Source organism: Manis pentadactyla, chromosome 2, assembly GCF_030020395.1.
Source record: "Manis pentadactyla isolate mManPen7 chromosome 2, mManPen7.hap1, whole genome shotgun sequence".
In the NCBI taxonomy this organism is placed as follows: Eukaryota; Metazoa; Chordata; class Mammalia; order Pholidota; family Manidae; genus Manis; species Manis pentadactyla.
In genome coordinates this window covers 13,533,643-13,555,644 of record NC_080020.1, presented here as the reverse complement: position 1 = coordinate 13,555,644, position 22,002 = coordinate 13,533,643, and the positions used below count along the sequence as shown (strand labels likewise).

Sequence of the window (22,002 nt, the reverse complement as noted above, 5' to 3'; positions counted from 1 at the left end):
CTGAGTCAGGCAGAACTTCTCATGTGTCCATGCTTATCTCTCCCTTGAAAATTCCACTTAGTTAAAAAAAATTAAAAGCAAAGAGGCCCATTTTAACAAATAAACTTAGGAGTAACCACCCAAAACTCGTGTACATTTACTATTCTCATACATTGTCAGGCCTTTGCCCCAAAATGGCAATATTTAGGGATTACCTAGACTGCATAATTAAATGTTAACTGAGCATTTTAAACCTGTAAGTAATAACTACTGCTAATTGTTGGTGTTATAAAACAATGTAAAATTTCTTTTCTGTTGAAGTTACTGTGTATACATTTTGACAATAGGGAAAATCACTCAAGCCAGTCAAACAATGACTGTTTATGTAGCCTCCTTACTTTTCTGCTGGCAGACAGACTTACTGCTCCTTGACTGCTGTCATGTTTCTATTGTGCAAGTAACAACTGGCAGTAAAGCCGCATGCTAAGCACATTTGGTCTATCAGGTCAGTAATCACGTTATTAACAAAAAGAAAACATCCATGTTCATTACCAAAAAAATGTGGTGTCAACAAGACATCAATCTTTTCGAGTAGATGCAATATTTTGCTTCAATTCAAGGCGTTGTGTCATCCTGCCAATTACAGCTGTCTAAATGAATTGAGTTTACCTTGTGCCAGGTTGGTTTCCCACCATTAGAACCACTCAGGAAAGAGGGCTTTGAGCTAATTCAGTACAAGGGTCCTTTAGTGACTCAGGAATTGAATCTCTCAGCTTGGGAGCTTTTTGAGCTGAATTTTACACACAGTGGCTGAACTGTGTTTGGGCCACGGTCTACTTCTTGCTTCTATGCTTCTAGCTTGTCCTTCCTAAGAGGCCCTCCCTGCTCCCAGGGTTCCCAGTTGCCCTAACAGCACGATCACCTCCCCAGCTGCCAGAGCAGGGAACCTGGGAGTCGTCCTTGACATCCCTCTCACTCACTTCCAAGTGGAATCAATTCCAAGACCTGCTGTTCATACTTCATAAATATTTTTAAATCAGAAAATCTCTCATCATCCCAACTGCCTGCTCCCCCCGGCCCAGCGCCCTCATCTTGCACCAGGCCTCCTGCCGACGACGAGGGGCCCATGCCAACCAGCCGGTACCGAGGCCCCTCCCCAGCGGTCAGTGGATAGTGTAAGCGGTAGACCCAACCTCGCCGCTGCCTGCCTGACAAGCCCCATGGATGCTTTCTCGTGGTCCTCAGAATAAACGCCACAAATCTCCGGCGTCCCCACGGCCCTCCAGATGGGATGCTTGTCTGCCTCTCCCGCTTCATTCTGTGCCCCAGTGTCCCCTCCTCCCACTGTGCTGTGTGTGCCCCCCCAGCGAGTGCCAGCAGCACCAGGAATGGCTGCTGGGAAGCAGGGTGTGTCTGAGGCAAACGGAGTCACAGTGGGGAACCAAATCATGGGTGGTGTCATTACCAAAAATCTTACCAGAGAGGCATCTTCTTTTTCACTTTTATTTTAAGATAGTTTTATATTTACTGAAAAATTGTGAAGATGGTTCAGAGTTCCCACACACTGCACATCAGTCAGTTTCCGGCTTCTAGTATCTTACACTGGTTTGGCACATGTGTCACAACTAACTAACCGATATTGATACAGTACTATTAACTGGAGTCACACTTTATTCAGATTTCCTTAGTTTTTACCCAATGTCCTCTCTCATCCCCATGGTCCTACCCAGGATCCCACACTGCATGTAGGTGTCACGTCCCCTTCGGCTTTTCTAGACTGTGACAATTTCTCAGATTGTTTCCCTTGTTTTTGAAAACCTTGACAGTTTTGAGGGGTACTGGTCAAGTATTTTGTACTATGTCCCTTAATCTGGGCTTGTCTGATGGTTTTCTCATGATCAGATGGAAGTGACAGGTTTGGGAGGAAGCCCCCAGGGGGGAGGTGCCCTTCCCATGACAGTGTATCAAGGGCACATGCGCATGGCCAACAGGCCCCATCACTGCTGATGCTGACCTTGAACACCTGGCTGAGGAAGTGCTGGTCAGTTTCCTCCCTAGAAGGCCACTCTAATTTCCCCCTCTTCCCACACTGTGCTCTGTGGGAAGAAGGGCTCTGCAACCCAGTCCACACTTTAGGGGTGTGGAGTTAGGCTCCGCCTCCTTGGGACAGGGGCACCTACACCAATTACTGGCAATTCCTCTGCATGGGAGATTTTTCATTCTCCCCATTTATTTATTTCTCATTTATATCAGTAAGGATTCATGGATATGTATTTTATACTCTGTGTTATATTCTAACATGGCCTTATTTATTTGCAACGATTCAAATTGTTGCAGCCCCAGCCAGTGGGAACCCCTTCAGGGGGAGGCAGGGGGTGGTCTGGACTTCCTTTGTTCCTGTGCGTGTTTTTGAGCACTCTTATTTCCTGGTGCTACAAGACTCCAGGCTCATCTTGTATGCTCAGCCCTAGATTCAGCCATTTTTCCAAAGAGCCCTGGTCCTGGTAATGAACGCTAGGAAACCAGATCCAGGTGCCGGGCGTGCTCACTGCTTCTAAGACCAAGAAGGTTTTTAAAGAAAAAGTGTAGTTATCATTATGGATTATTTGCATTAATCTCCTTGGAGCAGGGGGATGACCTTTTGGAATATAAACCTCAATTCTCTGGCTTGTTTCTTCAACAAAAATAACACATAATAAGTTAGAAGAGATGATCTAGGATAATTATGGCAAAAATGAGTATGTTTTGAAAACTATAAAGCTCTGCAGAAATGTAAGGTATTACGATTTTAATCAGCTTAAGGTAAAGCCCTGTGGGCCTCTAGACTGGTTCCATGAGTCAGTTTGGCAACACAGACAAGCAAACTGCAGGGAGTTGCAGTGAGACCTGGCTCATTTATCTACTGTTTCTGTTAGTCTTATCTGAGGTTTGGCTCTTTTCAAAACTCTGTTCAATTATTATTTTGTCTTTAGTTGCATGCTGTATTTTGGCCAGAAAGGCATAAAAAAAATAAAGCTAAGAGTTTCTCTTCTGGAAAGGAGCACAGGAATAAAGTTGTTTAATATTTGAAATAACCTCGTGGAATGCTAACATCTTGGACTTTAACCTTTCCTTTTCCCCACAGAATTCTTTGTGCAAAGGTTGAAGGTTGAGAGCACAAGGAATGTTATAACCAGAGGCAGGACCATGGAGCCTGGCCCGGCATCGGCTCTGTCAGCCACGGCGAGAATCCTTCTCAGAACTGCCGTGACTAAAAGTGATTATAAACTGAGTTGATCACCTTACCACAAAAGTCCAACACAGTTCATACGAAAACAGATTAAGGAAAATTTTATTGGTGATCATGTGGATGTCAGGATGTCAGGCAAGCCTCTCCAGTGGTACTGGGAATAGGAGGTGACACTGAACAAACAAACAAAAAATCAGCCTTTGGGGAACATTAAGGTCTCAAAACTCACGGCACTCACAGCCTCCGTGCTCTAAAGACCAGCTCAGACTCAGTCAGAATTTAAAAATCAGCTGAGGAGGACATGGGGGTTGGGAGGAAAGGCAGCACAGAAGCAGAATGAACTTTGTCTATGTCTCATTACCTGTAAAATGGGGACAATATGACCTCTGTCATAGAGAATTAAATAAGGTCGCCTAACAGAAAGCGCCCTGCATGAGGCAATTTTTCAATGTCAGTATTTTTTCTACTATTTACAGGTAAGTAAAATCTGAACCTAAAAACTCATCAAGGGCCATTTACTCAAGAATTTCAGTTAACATAAAACACAAAAAGATAAAGTAGTCGGCTGTGGACTATATGTAAACTTGCATGAGTAATTCACCTGTCATTCACAAACTGCTGGAATAATGTAGCTTCTATCCCTAATAGCCATCTAATTCCACTCTTCCATTTGTTGTAGTAAGAAACAATTCAGCTTCCTAATGAGTCCAAAATATTATTTTTGCTATTCACAAACTTTACTACATGTTTATCTTTCTGGATCATTTTCTGAAATGACTGTAACAGAAACTGAACTTTAGATCATGTTCACCATGCAGCACACTTAAAAAATATTCTTGCACGTATATGTTTTTAAATGGCAAAATGAATGAAAATACCCTATCATCATGGTTTCTTTAAAGGAAAAACTTTAAGTTCTCTTATTACTCAGAAATGTGATACTTAACATAAACCAAAAAAACACTGTGTGTGGGTGAATGGAATGAACAGCAGAAAAACTTAACATTGACAACTGAATACAAAGAGTTCAACCTCACCCCAGGAGTTGTGGTAATTAAGAAAGCTGGTTTCAGTCAGGTATTGCCAAACACTGTTTAGTGGGGGTTAAGCAACTAAATATTATACTTATTACATATATCTTTATAAATGTGTGTTCTAGATAAGGGCACAGCATCGATCTGCAATGCTCTTTCTATTGCACCTATTACATCAATTATATAACACAACCCCATTTAGATATGGACTGGGAGAAGGAGGTAAGAAGCAGGTTCCAAATAAGTCATTCCACTCTTCCATTTGTTTTGAAGTCCAATTGTATTTTCTATTCCTTAGGGAGATTAAGTGACTTTCTTATTCTTACAGATAGCAAGTAGCAGAGCTAGAATCTGTGAATCCAATTCTACTGTACCGTGTGGCCTCTTCTTCTCTGAGGACAGAAATACTGTTTCGCCACTATTTTGTTGTCTTCAAATGGTGTTTAGTGTGTTGACAGGATACAAATGTAGACTCTAAGAAAAGACGCTGTTGCATCGTGGATTTCCCGTGAGCCTCCCTCCATGCGGAGTTAAGAGCACAGAAACAGTTGCCTAGAGGCCTTTAACTGATGAATGTGTAGCAAACAGGGAGAAAAGAAAGTAGAGGGCGGCTGTGTGCTCTGGGACTTCCTCTAGACCAGGTTCGGGCCACTAGGAGGCTCGCCTGTCAGTGGGGACTAGAAAAGACTAGGGACTCAGAGTGAAGATGACTCATTCTAAAAATGGTAAGTGACCAAAATTCACTTGTGTGGTCAAAGATCAAATGTGCTCTATATGTTATGTCTATGAATATGTATGACTCAAAGAACATTAAGTACAATGGATAGGTATTCCGAGGCTAAGGAATGACTTGGAGTTCATAAAGTGGTCATTTGGTCAGGGAGGTACCTAACTGGAAGGTAGATAATTCCATTCACTTCCTTATTTTTTGCTACCCAATATAATTCCTTACATTTACCTAGTAGGTAGGTAAATAAAACATTACATTTTCATTAGTGAATAATACCAACTAGATCACTTATGCTTTTATATCACAGCACTCAATGATTTTACCATTCATGACTCCCAGAGATTCCCCCCAAGTGAAGGCCATGAGCCATCATCCAGGACACTCCTGTTTTGGGGTACAAGCAGCCTGCATCCAAGAAAATGAGAAGTCACTGATGGTCCTGTCTTACAAATCCAACCCTGTAGAGTGACAATGGGCATGAGCTCTTCACATGCTCCCTTTCATCATCGACATGTAACAAATCATGTGAATTAATAACATTGGACAGAACAACATTAAAAAAAATATTAAAGTTTAAAAGTAGAACTGTTCTACTGTTGGTGCTAACTGGAATCTTAAGACTTTATCACCTCTGGTTTGAACCACAGTTTCATTTTTCTCTCATGAGTGTGTGAATTTTAGTGTGGAAAGTATTAAGTTTCTTAACACAACAATGTTTCATATAAAGAATAAAATTTTTAGAGAGGTTTGTTACAACATTCTTGGAAGCAAAGTAGAAAAACACACCTGCCAAAGACAGACACAGAGAAAGGATTTGTTTCTCCTTCGATGGAACCATATGTAAGCTAATATTCATGTGTGGATAATATTTAGACCCTGGTCTCAAAAAGGATAAGCTAAGCCTGGCTTCCGGGAGAATATTCTAGGTGTCCCCTTCTACAAACATGAGGAACAGCATGGACTGCTGAAGAGCTTGGTCTCTGCTGCCAGGAGTCACAGGTTTGAATCCTGACCTTCCTGCTCACTGCCTCTGTCGTGGGCCAGGGACCCACCTCATCAGCTGTAAAATGGGGGTAGTGATGACTGTACCTCATAGGGTTGTTGGAAGGGTCAGTTAATCAGTACATGAAAACCATTTAAAATAGGACCCTGGCTACAGCAGAGCTCCGTAAGGGCCAGTGAGGGCCAGCTGGAAAAGCGAGGTGCATCAGCCTGCCTCTCTGTTTTGAGGAGCCCGCTCTGAGGCACAGTCCTCGATGGAGACCGGAGGGCTGCTGTCCAGGGGTCTCACTACCTTGGTTTTGACCAGCTGGGCAGGGCCACATACACTGTAGGAGCTCTGGGCTGGCTGGTGTGCTTTACAGATTTGCTGTGGCATCAGGCACGTGGAGCCTGAGTGAGCACACCCTCCTGGAGAAGCTGGAGGAAAGCCAGTCCCAGGAGGGCGGGAGTTCTGTCTGTGTTGCCTGCACTCTTTCACCAGAAGCACTCGTAGCACCTGGACCGTGGTTAGCAGTCAGCAAGATCTGCTGAGGAAGGGGACGGCGGAAGGGGAGGGTCTGGGCTCTGCAGAAGAGAGCAGGAGGGATTACCAGGACAGGGAACATTCACAGCCGGGCAGACCCTGCCATCAGGCCCCACTCAGCGACATGCAGACCTCACTTCACTGCGCTTCACTTTACGGCACTTCATATGCACTGCATTTATTACAGACTGGAAGTTTTGGTGCTCCTGCATTGTGCGAGTCTTTCGGCGCCATTTTTTTGAACAGCATTTGCTCACTTCAGGTCTCTGTGTCACATTTTGGTAATTCTTATAATATTTCAAATTTTTTCATCACTACTATATCTGTGATCAGTGATTGCTTTGGGGCACCACAAACTGCCATGTTAGAGGGCAAACTTAGTCAATAAACGTGTTGTTCTGACTGCTCCATAGACCGGTCATCGTCCGGCCTCTCTCCATCTACCTCTGTAGTCCCTGAGACACAACAATAGTGAAATTAGGCCAGTTAATAACCCTAAAATGGCCCTAAGTGTTCAAGTGATAGGAATAGTCAGACATCTCTCATTTTAAATCAAAAGCTAGAAATGATCAAGTTTAGTGAGGAAGGCATGTCGAAAGTCAAGACAGGCTGAAAACTAGGCCTCTTGCACCGAACAGTCAGCCAAGCTGTGAATGCAAAGGGAAAGTTCTTGAAGGAAATTAAAAGTGTTACTCCAGTGAACACACAAATGATAAGAAAGCGAAACAGCCTTGTTGCTGATATGGTGGAGAAAGTTTTAGTGGTCTGGACAGAAGATCAAACAGCCACAACATTCCCGAAAACCAAAGCCTAATCTAGATATATCAAGGCCCTAACTCGCTATAATTATGAAGGCTGAGAGAGGTGAGGGAGCTGCAAAGGAAAAACTGGAAGTCAGCGGAGGTTGGTTTATGAGGTTTAAGGAAAGAAACCATCTTCATACCATCAAAGTGCCAGGTGAAGCAGCAAATGCTATGTCGGATCTGCAGCAGGTTTATCCACAAGATCCAGCTTAAGGTAATCAATGGAAGTGGCTGTACACTAAACAACAAAATTTCAGTGTAAATGTATCAGACTTATCTTGGAAGAAGATGACATCTAGGACTTCAATAGGTAGAGAGGAGAAGTCAATACCTGGCTTCAGAGCTTCAAAGGACAGGGTGACTCTTGTTAGGAGCTAATGCAGCAGGAGATTTCAAGATAAAGTCAATGCTCATTGACCATTCTGAAAATCCTAGGGCCCCTCAGAATTATGCTCAGTGTACTCTGCCTGTGTTCTATCAATGGAACAACAAAGCCTGGTGATAGCATATCTGTTTATAACATGGTTTACTGAATAAATAATTTAAGCCCACTGTTGAGACCCACTGTTCAGAAAAAAGATTATGTCCAAACTACTACTGCTCATTGACAAGGCTCCTGGTCAGCCAAGAGTTCGGATGGAGATGGACAACAAGATGAATGTTGTTCTGATCTCAGTACCACAGCATTCACTCTACAGCCTATGGATTAAGGAGCAATTTCACTTTCAAATCTTATTATTTAAGAAATACATGTCAAGCTGTAGCTGCCATAGATAGTGATTCTTCTAATGGATCTGGACAAAATTAATTGAAAATATTCTGGAGAGAATTCACTATTCTAGATGCCATTAAGAACTTTTGTGACTCATGGGAAGAGGTCAAAATACTAACAGGAGTTTGGAAGAAGTTGATTCCAATTCTCATGCATGACTTTGAGGGGCTCAAGACTTCTGAGGAGGAAGTACCTGCAGATGTGTTGGAAACAGCAAGAGAACTAGGATTGGACGCGGGGTCTGAAGATGCGACTGAGCTGCTGCAGTATCACGAGACAAGCTGAACAGATGAGTTGTTTCTTATGGATGAGCAAAGAAAGTGGTTTCTTGAGAATGAATCTACTCCTGGTAAAGATGCTGTGAAGACTGATGAAATGACAATAAAGGATTTAGAACATTACTTAAACCTAGTTAATAAGGAAGTGGCAGGCTTGAGAGGATTGACTCTAATTTTGAAGTAAGTTCTACTGTGGATAAAATCCTACTGAACAACATTGAATGCTACAGAAAAACCACTCATGAAAGGAAGAGTCCATGGGCGCAGCAAACTTCATGTTGTCTTACCTTAAGAAATGGCCACAGCCACCCCAACCTTCAGCTCACCCACCGCCCTGCTCAGTCAGCAGCCACCCACACCGAGGCAAGACCCTCCCCAAGCAAAACGATTATGAGTTGTTGAAAGCTCAGATGATGATTAGCAGTTTTTAACCGCTATTGTTAAATTAAGGTATGTACATTGTTTTTTCAGACATAATGCTATTGCACACTTGATAGACTACAGTATAATGTAAATATAACTTACATGTACTGGGAAACCCAAAAAATTCATTTGACTCGTTTATTGTGATATGCACTTGTAGTGGTGATCTGGAACTGAGCCCATAGTAGCTCTGAGGTGTGCCTGTACTACAACAAAACAATATTTCTCCAATACCAGAAGTTATTTCCTAAGTGCAATTTTTATCAGCTAGTCACAGGGATCAGCTGCAAATAAGATTATCAATATACTGAGAATTTCCAATAATCACATCTTCCTTGAAATGTGTGACAACATTTTATGAAAAATCATGTCGGTCACTTTCATTTACAACTAAATTTTCAGTGAAAATACTTCAATAAAAAAACTACTTTAAAAATTACATTGGCCAAGAGGCATCGTGATACCTCAAAGAGACAATTTAATCAGGCTCTAACTTTTCAATGGGGAAAAAAATCCAAATGGATGCCTCGGAGTTCCTAGCAAATGCGCAGCTAAGCTTTCAAAGAAGGAAATAAAGGAATAAGAAATAAATGAGTTCTTTAGACTAAAGAATAAAGAAATATATTGTGACCTCTTCATATCTAAAGACAAATTTTTTGAAAATTTATGACAAATTAACAAATTTCCTATTAGAGCATTAGTACCATTTTGAAAGTTAAAACCTGAAATTTTATCCTAGCATCTAAGTAAATCACAGTAACTAAAAATTATTGTTATTTGGGATACAATGAGATGGATGCCCACAACAAAGTCCACAGCTAAAGCATCATTTCTTTAAAGGATAAAAATGTATGCAGAAAATGTGAAACAGCTTTCACCACAGATGGTGCAGAAAGTAACTCAGAGCTAATACTAAAAGATGTAACCAAAAAGTCTTAAGAATTGGGGGAGAGGGGAGGTGTTACAGAGAAGTCCCCAGTCCCCATTTCACTTACCTTGCACCATGAGCAGAGGCTCCTTGCCCCCGCCGTGGGCCAGCATCTCCCTGCGGTAGCGCTCGCCCGCTGCCCTGGGGGAGACAGGAGACGGTTACAGGCCCCTGCATGCACAGCCTGCAGCCCCCACTCACACGGAGCATTGTTTCTCAGATGAAACTGCACTGATGTCATACTCAGAGAAGCTGCCTCCATAAGGCAATCTGGCCCCTTATTATTTTCTTGCCTCTAAAAATCTAGTTCCAATTTTTAAATGATTCTAGTAAGTAAAACCAGGTTTAAAGGGATAACTGTATTTTCAGCTTCCTGTTTTATAGCAGGCAACCTCTCTTCACAGAAAGCTTTATTTAGTTTACGTATTAGAGAATAAGTAAAAGATTATATCCTATGCTCTGTCATCTTTAGGATTATCTTAAAGGGAGACTTGGAATCATTTATGCTGTCTTTTCTGTTCAACAAAGAATTTGAGATGGCACCTAACAAAGAGAGAAAAACAACACTGAAATAAGAGAGAAGGAAAAAAAGCTGGTGGGAGAGGGTTAATGACACCAGGAGACCTGGGCTGAGGAGAGCAGCTAATGGGACAGAAAACTGCCCCTGGAGTGAACTGCTAAGGGGAAGGGGGTACATGCCTGTTTTTGTCTTCTGATGGATTCTAGAAGGAACATTGTCTATAATTGACAAGGCTGATTTTGAAGGACTCTCACATATAGAAAGTCTCCAAATTAAGGGTAGATGGAGATGAACTATTTAGTGCTACTCAGTCCTATTTTATGGGAAATGCAATTCCTTTAATGCCAAGACTACACGCTATAATGACATAAGCTACATAAGTTATGTTTCATTCCACTATTTTTAAAGCATCTTTACGTCTGGGCAATTTTATGAACATGGTCTCTAATTAAAATTTTTGATAGCATTCTAGTATCAGAAATATGCTGATATCAAGCACTAATCCTAGTTAGATCCTAAAGTGGGCACTAAGGCAAGGTGTGCCATGAAGCAGGAAACGTGGACAGAGGCTGGGCCTTCTCTGGGAGGGGACACGGAGCCTGAGGAGCCCTGCCTGACCTCTGGCCTGGGGACCTCGGTGTCCCCTCCCGGCCACAGCCTGTAGCCTCTTTCCTTAGAGCTACGCTGCCGCTCCCGGGCCTCCGGCTCTCGGCTGGCCTCAGCTCTGCACTGCCCGGCTTCCTGATGTGGACTTCGGCCTGGTGGCTTTTCAGAGTCGGGATCAAAAAGGACCTTTTGACAGAGGTTAGCAATAGTCTAGTTCGATGAGTATTTTCACTAGCTTACTTTTACATGTCTATAAAAGTATGGCATCTACATGTCTAGGCAAGAGCGCACCTATAAACAAGATATAAACACTTGGAAATATATATATTTAATAGTATGTGGTTTTCTAGTAAAATGTAGTTCCTTTAAACAAAATATTTTCCCTATTTTATAGAAACCTCCAGTAAAGAATCATAAGCCCCCAAATTTACTGTAGTCAATTTTGGCTTTAGATCCTTTGAAAATAATAAAATCTGAAAAGCAGACCAAATGTCTACAGTGTGCAAAGGGCAGAAGAAAATAACATGTGGGTACCAAGCTGTAAAACACTAAAAAATCCTACTACATCAGATCCAAGTTCAAAAGACTCTGGAAACACTTGTGGTTTTGACTGCTGAAAAAATCCAAAGCTATGTCACACTGTATGAGGAGCTAAGGGGTACAGGAGACAGGGGGGGAAGAGGGCTAAGAATTAAGAGATCTAGACTACAATCCCAATCCGGTTTGTTAACAGGGAAGTCTCTGAACGAATCACTTCTCTCTGAGCCTCACTCTCCCTAATAATAAGTACCTGCTCTGCCGAGGCTGCTGAGCATGTGAATTACGTGCCGTATAGGCACGTCCAGGGCCCTGTAAAATCTGAGAGGCCAGTTATCTTCAACATGGAAGCAGGGGAGGCAGCAGTCACCAGCCCCGGCTGCCTGAGCGGTGTCTGTGTGGTGAGGAGGTAAGAGGCTTTCTGACTATTGGACCAGGTCATAATTAGTGGTTTGCTTTCCAAGGAAGCTCCTTGTAAGGCATGAAACTGGAACTTGGCTTCCCGTGGTTCCTGGGGTCAGAGGGAGGCCTGGAGGAGCACGAGGAGGAGGCCCAGCAGGGAGCACGGGAACTCTCGGTGCTTCTCTGCCCCGCAGGAGCCTTCCCCTTCCCAGATCCGGGGACACAGGCTGCCCATCCAGCCCGGCGGTTCCTCCTCGTCCAGCACCCCTTGGCCTGCCTCCACTGTGGAGACTGTGTTGTCTGAGCCACTGACTACCCTGACTACAGAAACCCCGAGCGAGGCTGCGCGGGAGGCCCCAGGAGGCTGGGGGGTGGTCAGAGATGCTGTCGCCCACGCCACGCGGTGGCCACTGTCTCCACCGAGGGGTGCCTGGAGGAAGGCCGGGGGAGCAGTTCCCATTCCTCACTCTGCCCTCCTCCTACCAGCAAGGCCTCCACCGGCAAGAGTGCCCCACAGCCACGCAGACGGGAACTTCCCAGGACAGGCTGGGCGGTCAACTGACATCGGTAATCAAATTCTGCATTGGCGCTGACCCCAGCGAGGCACAGGCCAGCCCTTTCCTGGGCAGTTAAGGAGCGAATGAGGGGTTCCCCGCCAGGAGACTTCAGGAGCTCGGGCTGAAAATAAGGAAGCCTGCTGAAGGGGACAGGAGGCCCAAGGACGGCAGCCGGGTGCCAACAACCAGGGGCTGGTGCAGCCGGGAGCCGCAGGAGAGCCCTGGCCGCGGGTTTCCAAGGGCAGGCCGGGGGCGCGAGATGACCCGGCGGAGCAGCCCCAGGGCCCGGGTGGGAGGGGGCTGGGGAGTCCGGGCCTGGGAGCAGGAGGGGGGCCGGGCCTGAAGGAGGCTGGGCAGTGGTGGGGCTCGGTTTCCTGCCAGGTTTGGGCTGTATTCCAAGGGTCTGAGGCCCTCAGGGCCTGACTTCAGATGCTGGGGGTGGGGACTGCTGAAGTTGAAGAAGGGGATGTTCTATGGGCCCCTCCCCCTTATTACCTGTTAAAAGGATCCTGTTGAAAACATTCCTTCCAAACCATGGAAGCTACTGCCCTGGACATCAGGTAAGCGTAATATTTGGCACCATAGCCCACGAGGTGGCTGAATCGCAGCTGCCAGGCCTTGCAAAACAGAAACACAGCATGGGAAACAGGGAAGGCTCTCTATCCTCAGACGTTAGGTATAAGAACACAATGGAAGCATGTAAGGAAACCTGCAAATATTTTAATTTAACCATAGAGGGTCACATTATTCACAAAACTACTATTTTTTCACATTTTGTAAACTGTTACAGGCTAAAATGCATCCCCTTAAACTCACATGTTGAAGCCCTAACCCCTAGTATCTCAGAATCTTGACTATTTGGAGAAAGGGCCTTTAATAGGGTGACTAATGTCAAAGAAGCTGTTGGGCAGGGCCCTAATCCTACAGGGGGACAGGTCCCAGGCAGGGTGGGCACAAACGGAAGACCACGTGAGGACACAGCAAGAAGGCAACCGTCTGCAAGCCCCAGAGGGAGGCCTTGAAGACACCAAGCCTGGCACTTAGCTGCTCTGCACGAGTCTGACTCTGCCAGGCCTCACCCGTGTGGCCGCAGTGTTGAGAACAGCCCAGACGCTGCAGCGGGGGTGGTGCTAATGGGGCAGGGCCGGACCTGCGCACCCCCTGCAGCCTGCTTGGACTGTCTGGCCATCGGCATCAGAAGAGGGGACTGTGGGTCTGGCACTAAGCGCACCCCTTCTTTTGGAAGACAATTATGTACTTATTACAAGGAGGGCCATGTGAGGTTTCAAGGAGTGCCCTTCCACTGGAAAACTCTTTTTCTGCCAGTACTGTTCTTTCTCTGTACCGAGAGCTGAAACACCTACGTTGTGATTAGCAGGAGGAAGGTTATCCGAGTGCAAATGCATAAGGTTGCCATGGTGTATTCATGTTAACACTGACACAACAGAAGCTAGAATTATCAAAACTATCCTCAAAAGACATATTTATCACTTAAAGATTTGTACTTCTCTAAAACAAACAAGTCTGACATGCAATAATCCACTGTCTTCTAATGTATGCTTTATCTGTCATTAAAGTTTGTTGGAAAAAAAAATGGGAAGCCTGTTTGTTTTTTTAAAGATGTAACCAAAAAGCCACACATTACTCGTTACTGACAGATGGACATACTATTCTTTCATGCATAGTTGAATTTTTTCACTTTTTAAAAATTACAGTATAACTGACACGTTATATTAGTTTCAGGTGTACAATATAATGATTCAGTATTTGTATATGCTGCGAAATGATCACAGTAAGTCTATAAGCCCAAGTTTTTTAAGTAAGTCATTCTCTAATACATCTTTTAATTCCTTAGAAAATAAAATATGAAGTAAAATCCTCACCACAAATCTTTAAACTAGATAAGCAACTTCTACCTAACTGATTAAGAAACAAACATTAAAAAAAATAGATGCTCCATGATCACAGTGGTGTGGTAAATTTTAGAACATACTCTAAGTCCCGTATCTACTGCACAGTGACTTTAATGATGAAATAACAGTGCTAGTTACTCTGTGAGTGTGCTCAACACTTTGGGACAAATATTGTGCCTGGATCAGGCACAGGTGCTGTGTTAAAGGAAAGCGTGCCCGGAGTACCTTAGCTAGTTCTGAACATGAGTGATGAGCACATCATGGCTGAGATGAATGATCACCATCTGTATGCAGTCCGACCTTTTTCAAAAAGAATATGACTGGCTGGAGTAGGGCAGACGCCTGGTGAGTCATGTCCCTGAAGGAGAGATGCTTCCTCTACTGCTTGCTGGTGTGACACTTGGGGCCATCTGTGAGGGTGAGGCCCCAGCAGAGGGACGGCCACAAGCCAGAAGCATGGTTTCTGACTCCATGCAGCCACCACCAGCCCTGGCGTGGCTCACAAGGCTGTGGTTTGGGGTCTGTTACAGTAACCAGCCCTGGATCCTATCTACTTTGCCCCAGGCACTGGTGCTGCCACCATACAGCACCATGGAAGCAAGAAGAGCGGTGGGGCTGAGGCCCTAAAAGCTCAGCCAAAGCCTTGCCCCGGCCAAGAGAACGTGACCACACCCTCTCCCGCCAACGGGTACCTCAGGGGGAGTGGAGGGCATGGGAAGGTAGAGACAGGCTTTCTACCCTGTTTATAAGCCAGGGGTACTTAAATCGAAGGCACAGAGCCAAGGACAATCTATGGGTCAAATATGATCACAACAAACTTTGAGTAAATTTTTAGTCAAAGGGTTTGGTTCTTTAGGAATTCACCTGTAACATATACACACTTCTGCATACCCTGTCATATTTTTAAAAAAGAAATCTATGTGAGTTTTTGTGTTATGCTGGAATCTTAATGGGCCAGTGGTAATCTTTCTCATATAAAGCCACTGGAATGTGATGCTATCTTCTGTAATGGAATACGGCCTGCTGTTTTGCTACTTCACTAATACTGGTTCTCATGCTATTGGCGATGCACACCTCTCTCTGGTAGCATGGTAGCGTACAGTCAAGGGGCTCTGTCTTTAAAATGTTTTCTTCTTGGCGATCTGCCAGAACTAGTCTGGCAGTCTTTGTAGTATAGAGCAGAGTTTAATTTTGTTTAGATTCAAGCTGAATACAGTTTTGTTTTGTCTTGAAAGATGGCCTACTTCAACAGTGGCATTTGAATTGAGCTAAGAAATTCCTAAGTTCCTTAGTTTCATCAACTTGTAACTGAGTTCTCACATAAACAGAGTAATAAAAATAAGACCTTACAGAAGTATAGAAGAAAAATCAGGATTTGTGCACTGCCAAAGCATCTGTCTTATACCAACATCCCTACCTGGATACAGATAATTCGGCACAACACACCTCTCATTGCATCCTGTTCTTTAATTACAGGTTTGAGTTTGGTACTACGCCCTTTCCATAGCACAAGATATGTTAAGTAAAATATATCCAACCACCTGACACATTTCATAAGTGGTGTGTAAGTTCACGGCACACTGACACCTACAATTCCACTGTGGTCTGACTACTAAGAGCTGAATTCCTGCTAATTCAACCCAATATTAAGTCATCGTTACCATTTCACTCATTCGTTGGGAAAAATAAAAGCATTTCATTTTTAAGCTCTGGAATTATATCCTCCCCCTTTTAAATCAAAGTTTTCTTCTTCCTAAGGGATATTTGTCAGATGGGACAAACGTTTTTGCCCTTCCTTCAAAGTGTAATGTGTAGATCTGACCTGGAAAACAGGACTCAAAATATCTTTGTGGTTTCTTCTTCATTCTGACCAGAGGTGTGGCTTTTCCATCCTAACACTATCCCAAGGCGTGACTCTTCAGATCGTTCTGAGTTGGACTATCTCAGTGATCCCATATGAAAGACAGAAATGTGGGGTGGGTGCTCCAACATATTAGGAATTCCGTGATACTGTGACTTGCTTCAGAAATCAGGGAAGGGGAGGCCTTTTGAGGATTCTTATTTGCTATAGACCTTTCCGGACCACCTGACTGCCCTCTAATTGGAGACACGACAGGGATGAAAGGAGACAGGCAGGAATGGAAAGGCTACAAGGTAGCCAGTCACTTACTCTCTATTTTCAGTTTGAAGCTAGAAGAGGGGCCAGTACAGAGTAAGCCCTCAGAAACTACGTGTTAAATGGCAAATGACTGAACTAATTATGTCTCTTAATTATACTTTCAAATAGTCTTTCATTTCTTCATTTCTAACTCTATGTGTGTAACTAATTTATTCATTTTAAAACATTTTTATAGGTGGAATACTATAAACTGTGTGAGAAGAGAAACAGCAACTGCTGCTCCCTTGGTGAGCGCCTTACTTAACTGAAATTCCCTCAAGAGCAGAGACCACAGCACTGCACCCATGCCCAGTAAGGTACGTGAGCAGCAGGAATTCAAAGCTGTCTCCTCAATGGATGGAAGGACGGACAGGTGGATGCTACAGGATTCTTTCATCATGATGCTCAATGTTATGACACATTAGACTTTTGACTGAAGTGACGAGGTCAGGAATAACATCCATATCACAAACAAGGGGACATTACAGGGCTTGTAACTCAGGTTGACAATTATAACAGTTTTTAAAAAAATATTTCTTTGGCTGCATCACTTGATAGGTGATATAAAACATTTGAGGCTACTTTTGGCACCAGAGCTCCCAGCCTGGACTATGTACAACATCTGTGTGGTGTTTCCCAGTGTGTGATTTCCGTCTCTTGTCAAGCTTCAGGGACCTACACTGACAATGGGCAAGAATCCCCTACCCGCTCCTAAAGGCCTGTTGTTCAACGTGGGCCTGTTGTGATTAGGCTAACTAAAAGACAGCAAGACAGAAACAAGTTGCTGAGCTAGTCTTTGTGGACATACAATTGTGACTTCACGTTCTTCATGTGCAATGCTGTTGGTCTGTGGACTATCTCTTATAATACTAAATCTGGCATTCGTATTTGTTTAACTACTTAACCACAAAGGAGAGCAGAAGGGGATATTTTCCTATCTGCCTTCACATGTTTACATTCTCTCTCTTAATGTGTGTGTATGTATATCTTTTCCATGAATTAATATCAAATAGCAATTCTAACTTGATAAAAAGTCCTTATTGAGATTAAACAAGATGGCAGCATGAGAAGTGAGACAGACATCTCCATCCAAAACCACATATAACATGAAAATACAACAAATACAACTGATCCTGAAAGAGTGAGCAGGAAGAAGACTTCAACAGATGGCCTACATTTGGGAAAAAGAGCAGACCTCACAGAAAAGGGTAAAGTAGCAAAGTCACAATCTGGCAGGACCCAGGCCCTTCCCCTACCCCAGCTCACTGGTGGGAGGAAGAGAAACAGAGCAGGGAGGGAGTAGAAGCTCAGGACTGCTAAACACCCACCCTTGGACATCTGCTCCAGGAGTACGAACCCACATTACATGGTGCTCTGGAGATCAGAGGATTGGAAAGCAAAGACATGTGGAATACCAGGAGAGACTGAGATTCCAGCCGCTTGTGGAGAACAGGTACCCACAGCCGGCCACTCCAGAACAAAAGAAAGGCAGGTACTTAGACTTCCTGAGAGCAAGAGGGCTGCTAAAGGGGCAAGGATTACACAGAGCTTGCTGCTAAGGAGAAAAGACAGGTGGACGAAATCATCCTGGTACATTCAGCCCAGCAGGTTGGGAACTTTAAGGAGCTTCACACACTACATCCCCCTGGCTGGAAACACAGCACCATAGCCCCACACTGAGATACACAGTCTGCAACTCCTTCCTCCCAGCAGGCATGGGTTGGCAAACCTGCTACCCCAGCCATTGGGCCAGGCCAGCAGGAGGGTGGCCCCGCCTATGGCAGGTACAAGGGCATAGTATAGAGGCTCCTCCCTGCATGCTCAGCCCACTGGCTAGGGAAGCGGACAGGCACTGCAGATGGGAAGCAAGAAAGAGCTCTTTCCTACCAGCAGGCACTGGCACCGCTTGCCTGCGTCCCCCACGATATCACTCCAGGGGCTAGCAACTCGAGAGTAAAGCTTCTGGGCACTAGGAGTGCCACTAAACAAAGTTATTATTCCATAGCAATCATTAGAAATATGAAACAGCAAAAGAACCTGGTACAACCCAAAATCCCATTAACACCAGAAAGAGGGCTGAGTGAAACTGAAATCACCAGTCTTCCTGATAAAAATTTTAAAATAAAAATCATAAATATGCTCAAGGAGCTACAGAAACATATTCAAGAACTCAGGGAGGATTTCAAGAAAGAGATAGAAACTTTGCTAAACAGAGGATCTGAAATGAAACATACAATGGAGGGATTTAAAAGAAATTAGATGAGGTAGAGGAGACATTAAATGAAATACAAACTAGAGAACAGGAATACAAAGAGGCTGAGGCACAGAGAAAAATGGATCTTCAGGAATGAAAGAATATTATAAGGACTGTGTGAGCAATTCAAAAGGAAGAATGTTCACATTACAGGGGCAGCAGATGGAGAAGAAAGAAAAAAAGGGATAGAAAGTCTCTTTGATGAAAGAATTGCTGAAAACTTCCCCAATCTGGGGAAGGGAATAGTCTCTCAGGCCATGGAAGTGCACAGATCTCCCAACACAAGGGACCCAAAGAAGACAGCAACAAGACATAAAATAATTAAAATGGCAAAGATCAAAGATAAGGACAGAGTATAAAAGCAGCCAGAAAGAGAAAAATTATCACATACAAAGGAAACTCAGCAGAAGTCTTACAGGTCAGAAGGGAATGGCATGATATATATAATGCAATGAAACAGAAGGGCCTTGAACCAAGACTAGACTACCCAGCAAAACTATCACTTAAATTTGAAACAGGGATTAAACATTTTACATATAAGCAAAAGTTGAGGGAGTTTACCTCACACAAACCATCTTCACAGTGTATTTTGGAGGGACTGCTATAGATGGAAGTGATTCTAAGGCTAAATAGCTGTCACCAGAGAAAATAAAACCATTGAAAAGGAAGTAGACCAATTAATTACTAAGCAAATGAAAAATTAAATTAACTACCCACACAGTCATTAAAGGGATACACAAAGACTGCACAATATGACACCTAATACATAAAGAATTCAGGAGGAAGAAAAAGAAAGAGAGGAGAAAAAAAAACTTTTAGATTGTGTTTGAAACAGCATACTAAGTGAGTTAAGTTAGACTCTTAGATAGTAAAGAAGATGCCCTTGAACATTTGGTAACCACAAAATCTAAAGCCTGCAAGACAATAAGTACATATCTATTGATAATCAACCTAAATGTAAATGGAAGGAATGTACCAATCAAAACACACAGAGTTCCAGAAGGATTAAAAAAAAAAGACCATCTATATGCTGCTACAAGAGATTCACTTCAAAAAATACACAGACTAAAAGTGAAGGGAGGGAAAAAGGTACTTCATGCAAATAATAGGGACAAAAAAGCAGAAGTTGCAGTACTTGTATCAGACAAAATAGACGTCAAAACAATGAAAGTAACAAGAGATAAAGAAGAACATTACATAATGATAAAGGGGTCAGTCCAACAAGAGGATATAACCATTCTAAATATATATGCACCCAACACAGGAGCACCTACATATGTGAAACAAACACTAACAGATTTAAAGGGGGAAACAGAATGCAATGCATGCATTTTAGATTTCAACACACCACTCACTGCAAAGGACAGATCAACCACACAAAAATAAGAAGGAAAACAGAGGCACTGAACAACACATTAGGACATATGGACCTAACAGACATCTACACAACACTCTACCCAAAAGCAGTAGGATACATATTCTTCTCAAATGCACATGGAACACTTTCAAGAATAGATCAGATACTAGGCCACAAAAAGAGCCTCAGGAAATTCAGAAGGATTGAAATTGTACCAACTAGCTTCTCAGACCGCAAAGGTATGAAACTAGAAATAAATTATGCAAAGAAAACAAAAAGCCCACAAACACATGGTAGCTTAACAACATGCTCCTAAATAATGAATGAATCAATGATCAAATTAAAACAGAGATCAAGCTATATATGGAGACAAATGAAAACAATAACTCAACACCGCAAAATCTGTGGGACACAGCAAAGGCCCTGCTAGGAGGGAAGTATATTTCAATACAGGCCTATCTCAGGAAAGAAGAACAATCCCAAATGAACAGTCTAAACTCACAATTAATGAAACTGGAAAAAAAGAACAAATGAGGCCCAAAGTCAGTTGAAGGAGGGACATAATAAAGATCAGAGCATAAATAAATAAAATTGAGAAGAATAAAACAATAGAAAGAATCAATGAAAGCAGGAGCTGGTTCTTTGAGAAAATTAACAAAATAGATAAACCCCTAGACAGACTTATCAAGAAAAAAAGAGAGTCTCACACATAAACAGATCAGAAATGAGAAAGGAAAAATCACTACGGACACCACAGAAATACAAAGAATTAGTAGAGAATACTATGAAAAATTATGTGCTAACAAATTGGATGACCTAACAGAAATGGACAACTTTCTAGAAAAATACAACCTTCCAAGGCTGACCCAGGAAGAAATAAAAATCTGCAACAGACCAATTACCAACAATGAAATTGAATTGGTAATCAAAAACCACTTAACAAAAAAATCCTGGACCAGATAGCTTCACTGATGAATTTTATCAAACATTTACAGAAGACCGAATACCCATCCTCCTTAGTTTTCCAGAAAGTAGAAGAGGAGAGAATACTTCCAAACTTATTCTATGAGGCCAGCATCACTCTAATACCAAAACCAGGAAAGACACCACAAAAAAAGAAAATTACAGACCATATCCCTGATGAAGATACATGCAAAAATACTCAACAAAATATTAGCAAACCGAATTCAAAAATACATCAAAAAAACATCTAACAAGATCAAGTGGGATCTATTCCAACGATGCAAGGATGGTACAATATTTGAAAATCCATCAACATCATCGACCACATCAACAAAAAGAAGGACAAAAACCAGATGATCATCTCCAGAGATGCTGAAAAAGCATTTGACAAAATTCAACATCCATTCATGATAAAAACTCTCAGCAAAATGGGTATAGAGGGCAAGTACCTCAACATAATAAAGGCCATATGCAACAAACCCGCAGCCAAGATCATATTTAATAGTGAAAAGCCAAAAGCTTTTCCTCTATGATCAGGAACAAGACAAGAATGCCGACTCTCCCCACTTTTATTCAACAGAGTACTGGAGGTCCTAGCATGGCAATAAGACAACACAAAGAAATAAAAGACATCCAGATTGGCAAGGAAGACATTAAACTGAACCTGTTGTTTGTAGATGACATGATGTTGTATAAAAAACCCTAAAGAATCTACTCCAAAACTGCTAGATCTAATATCTGAATTCAGCAAAGTTGAGGGACACAAAATCAATAAACAGAAATCTGGTGCATTCCTATATACTAATGATGAACTAGAAGAAAGAGAAATCATGAAAACAATTCCATTTACAACTGCATCAAAAAGAATAAAATACCTAGGAATAAACATAACCAAGGGGGTGAAAGACCTATACTCTGAAAATTACAAGACACTCAGGAGAGAAATTAAAGAATATACCAGTAAATGGAAACACATCCTGTGCTCATGGATAGGAAGAATTAATATTGTCAAAATGGCCATCCTGCCTAAAGCA

At 42.8% G+C, this 22,002-nt stretch overlaps 1 protein-coding gene across 1 annotated transcript in view; it reads right to left on the bottom strand.

Annotated features, from left to right (window-relative positions):
• Positions 1–22,002, bottom strand: part of MIPEP (mitochondrial intermediate peptidase) — a 175,057-nt gene that overhangs the window by 21,065 nt on the left and 131,990 nt on the right. Inside the window, exons 17-18 of the mRNA XM_036917412.2 lie at positions 12,819–12,940; positions 9,769–9,842 (exon numbers count right to left, since the gene is read on the bottom strand). Of these exons, the coding sequence (XP_036773307.1) occupies positions 9,769–9,842; positions 12,819–12,940 (196 nt within the window). The remainder of the gene's footprint in view (positions 1–9,768; positions 9,843–12,818; positions 12,941–22,002) is intronic.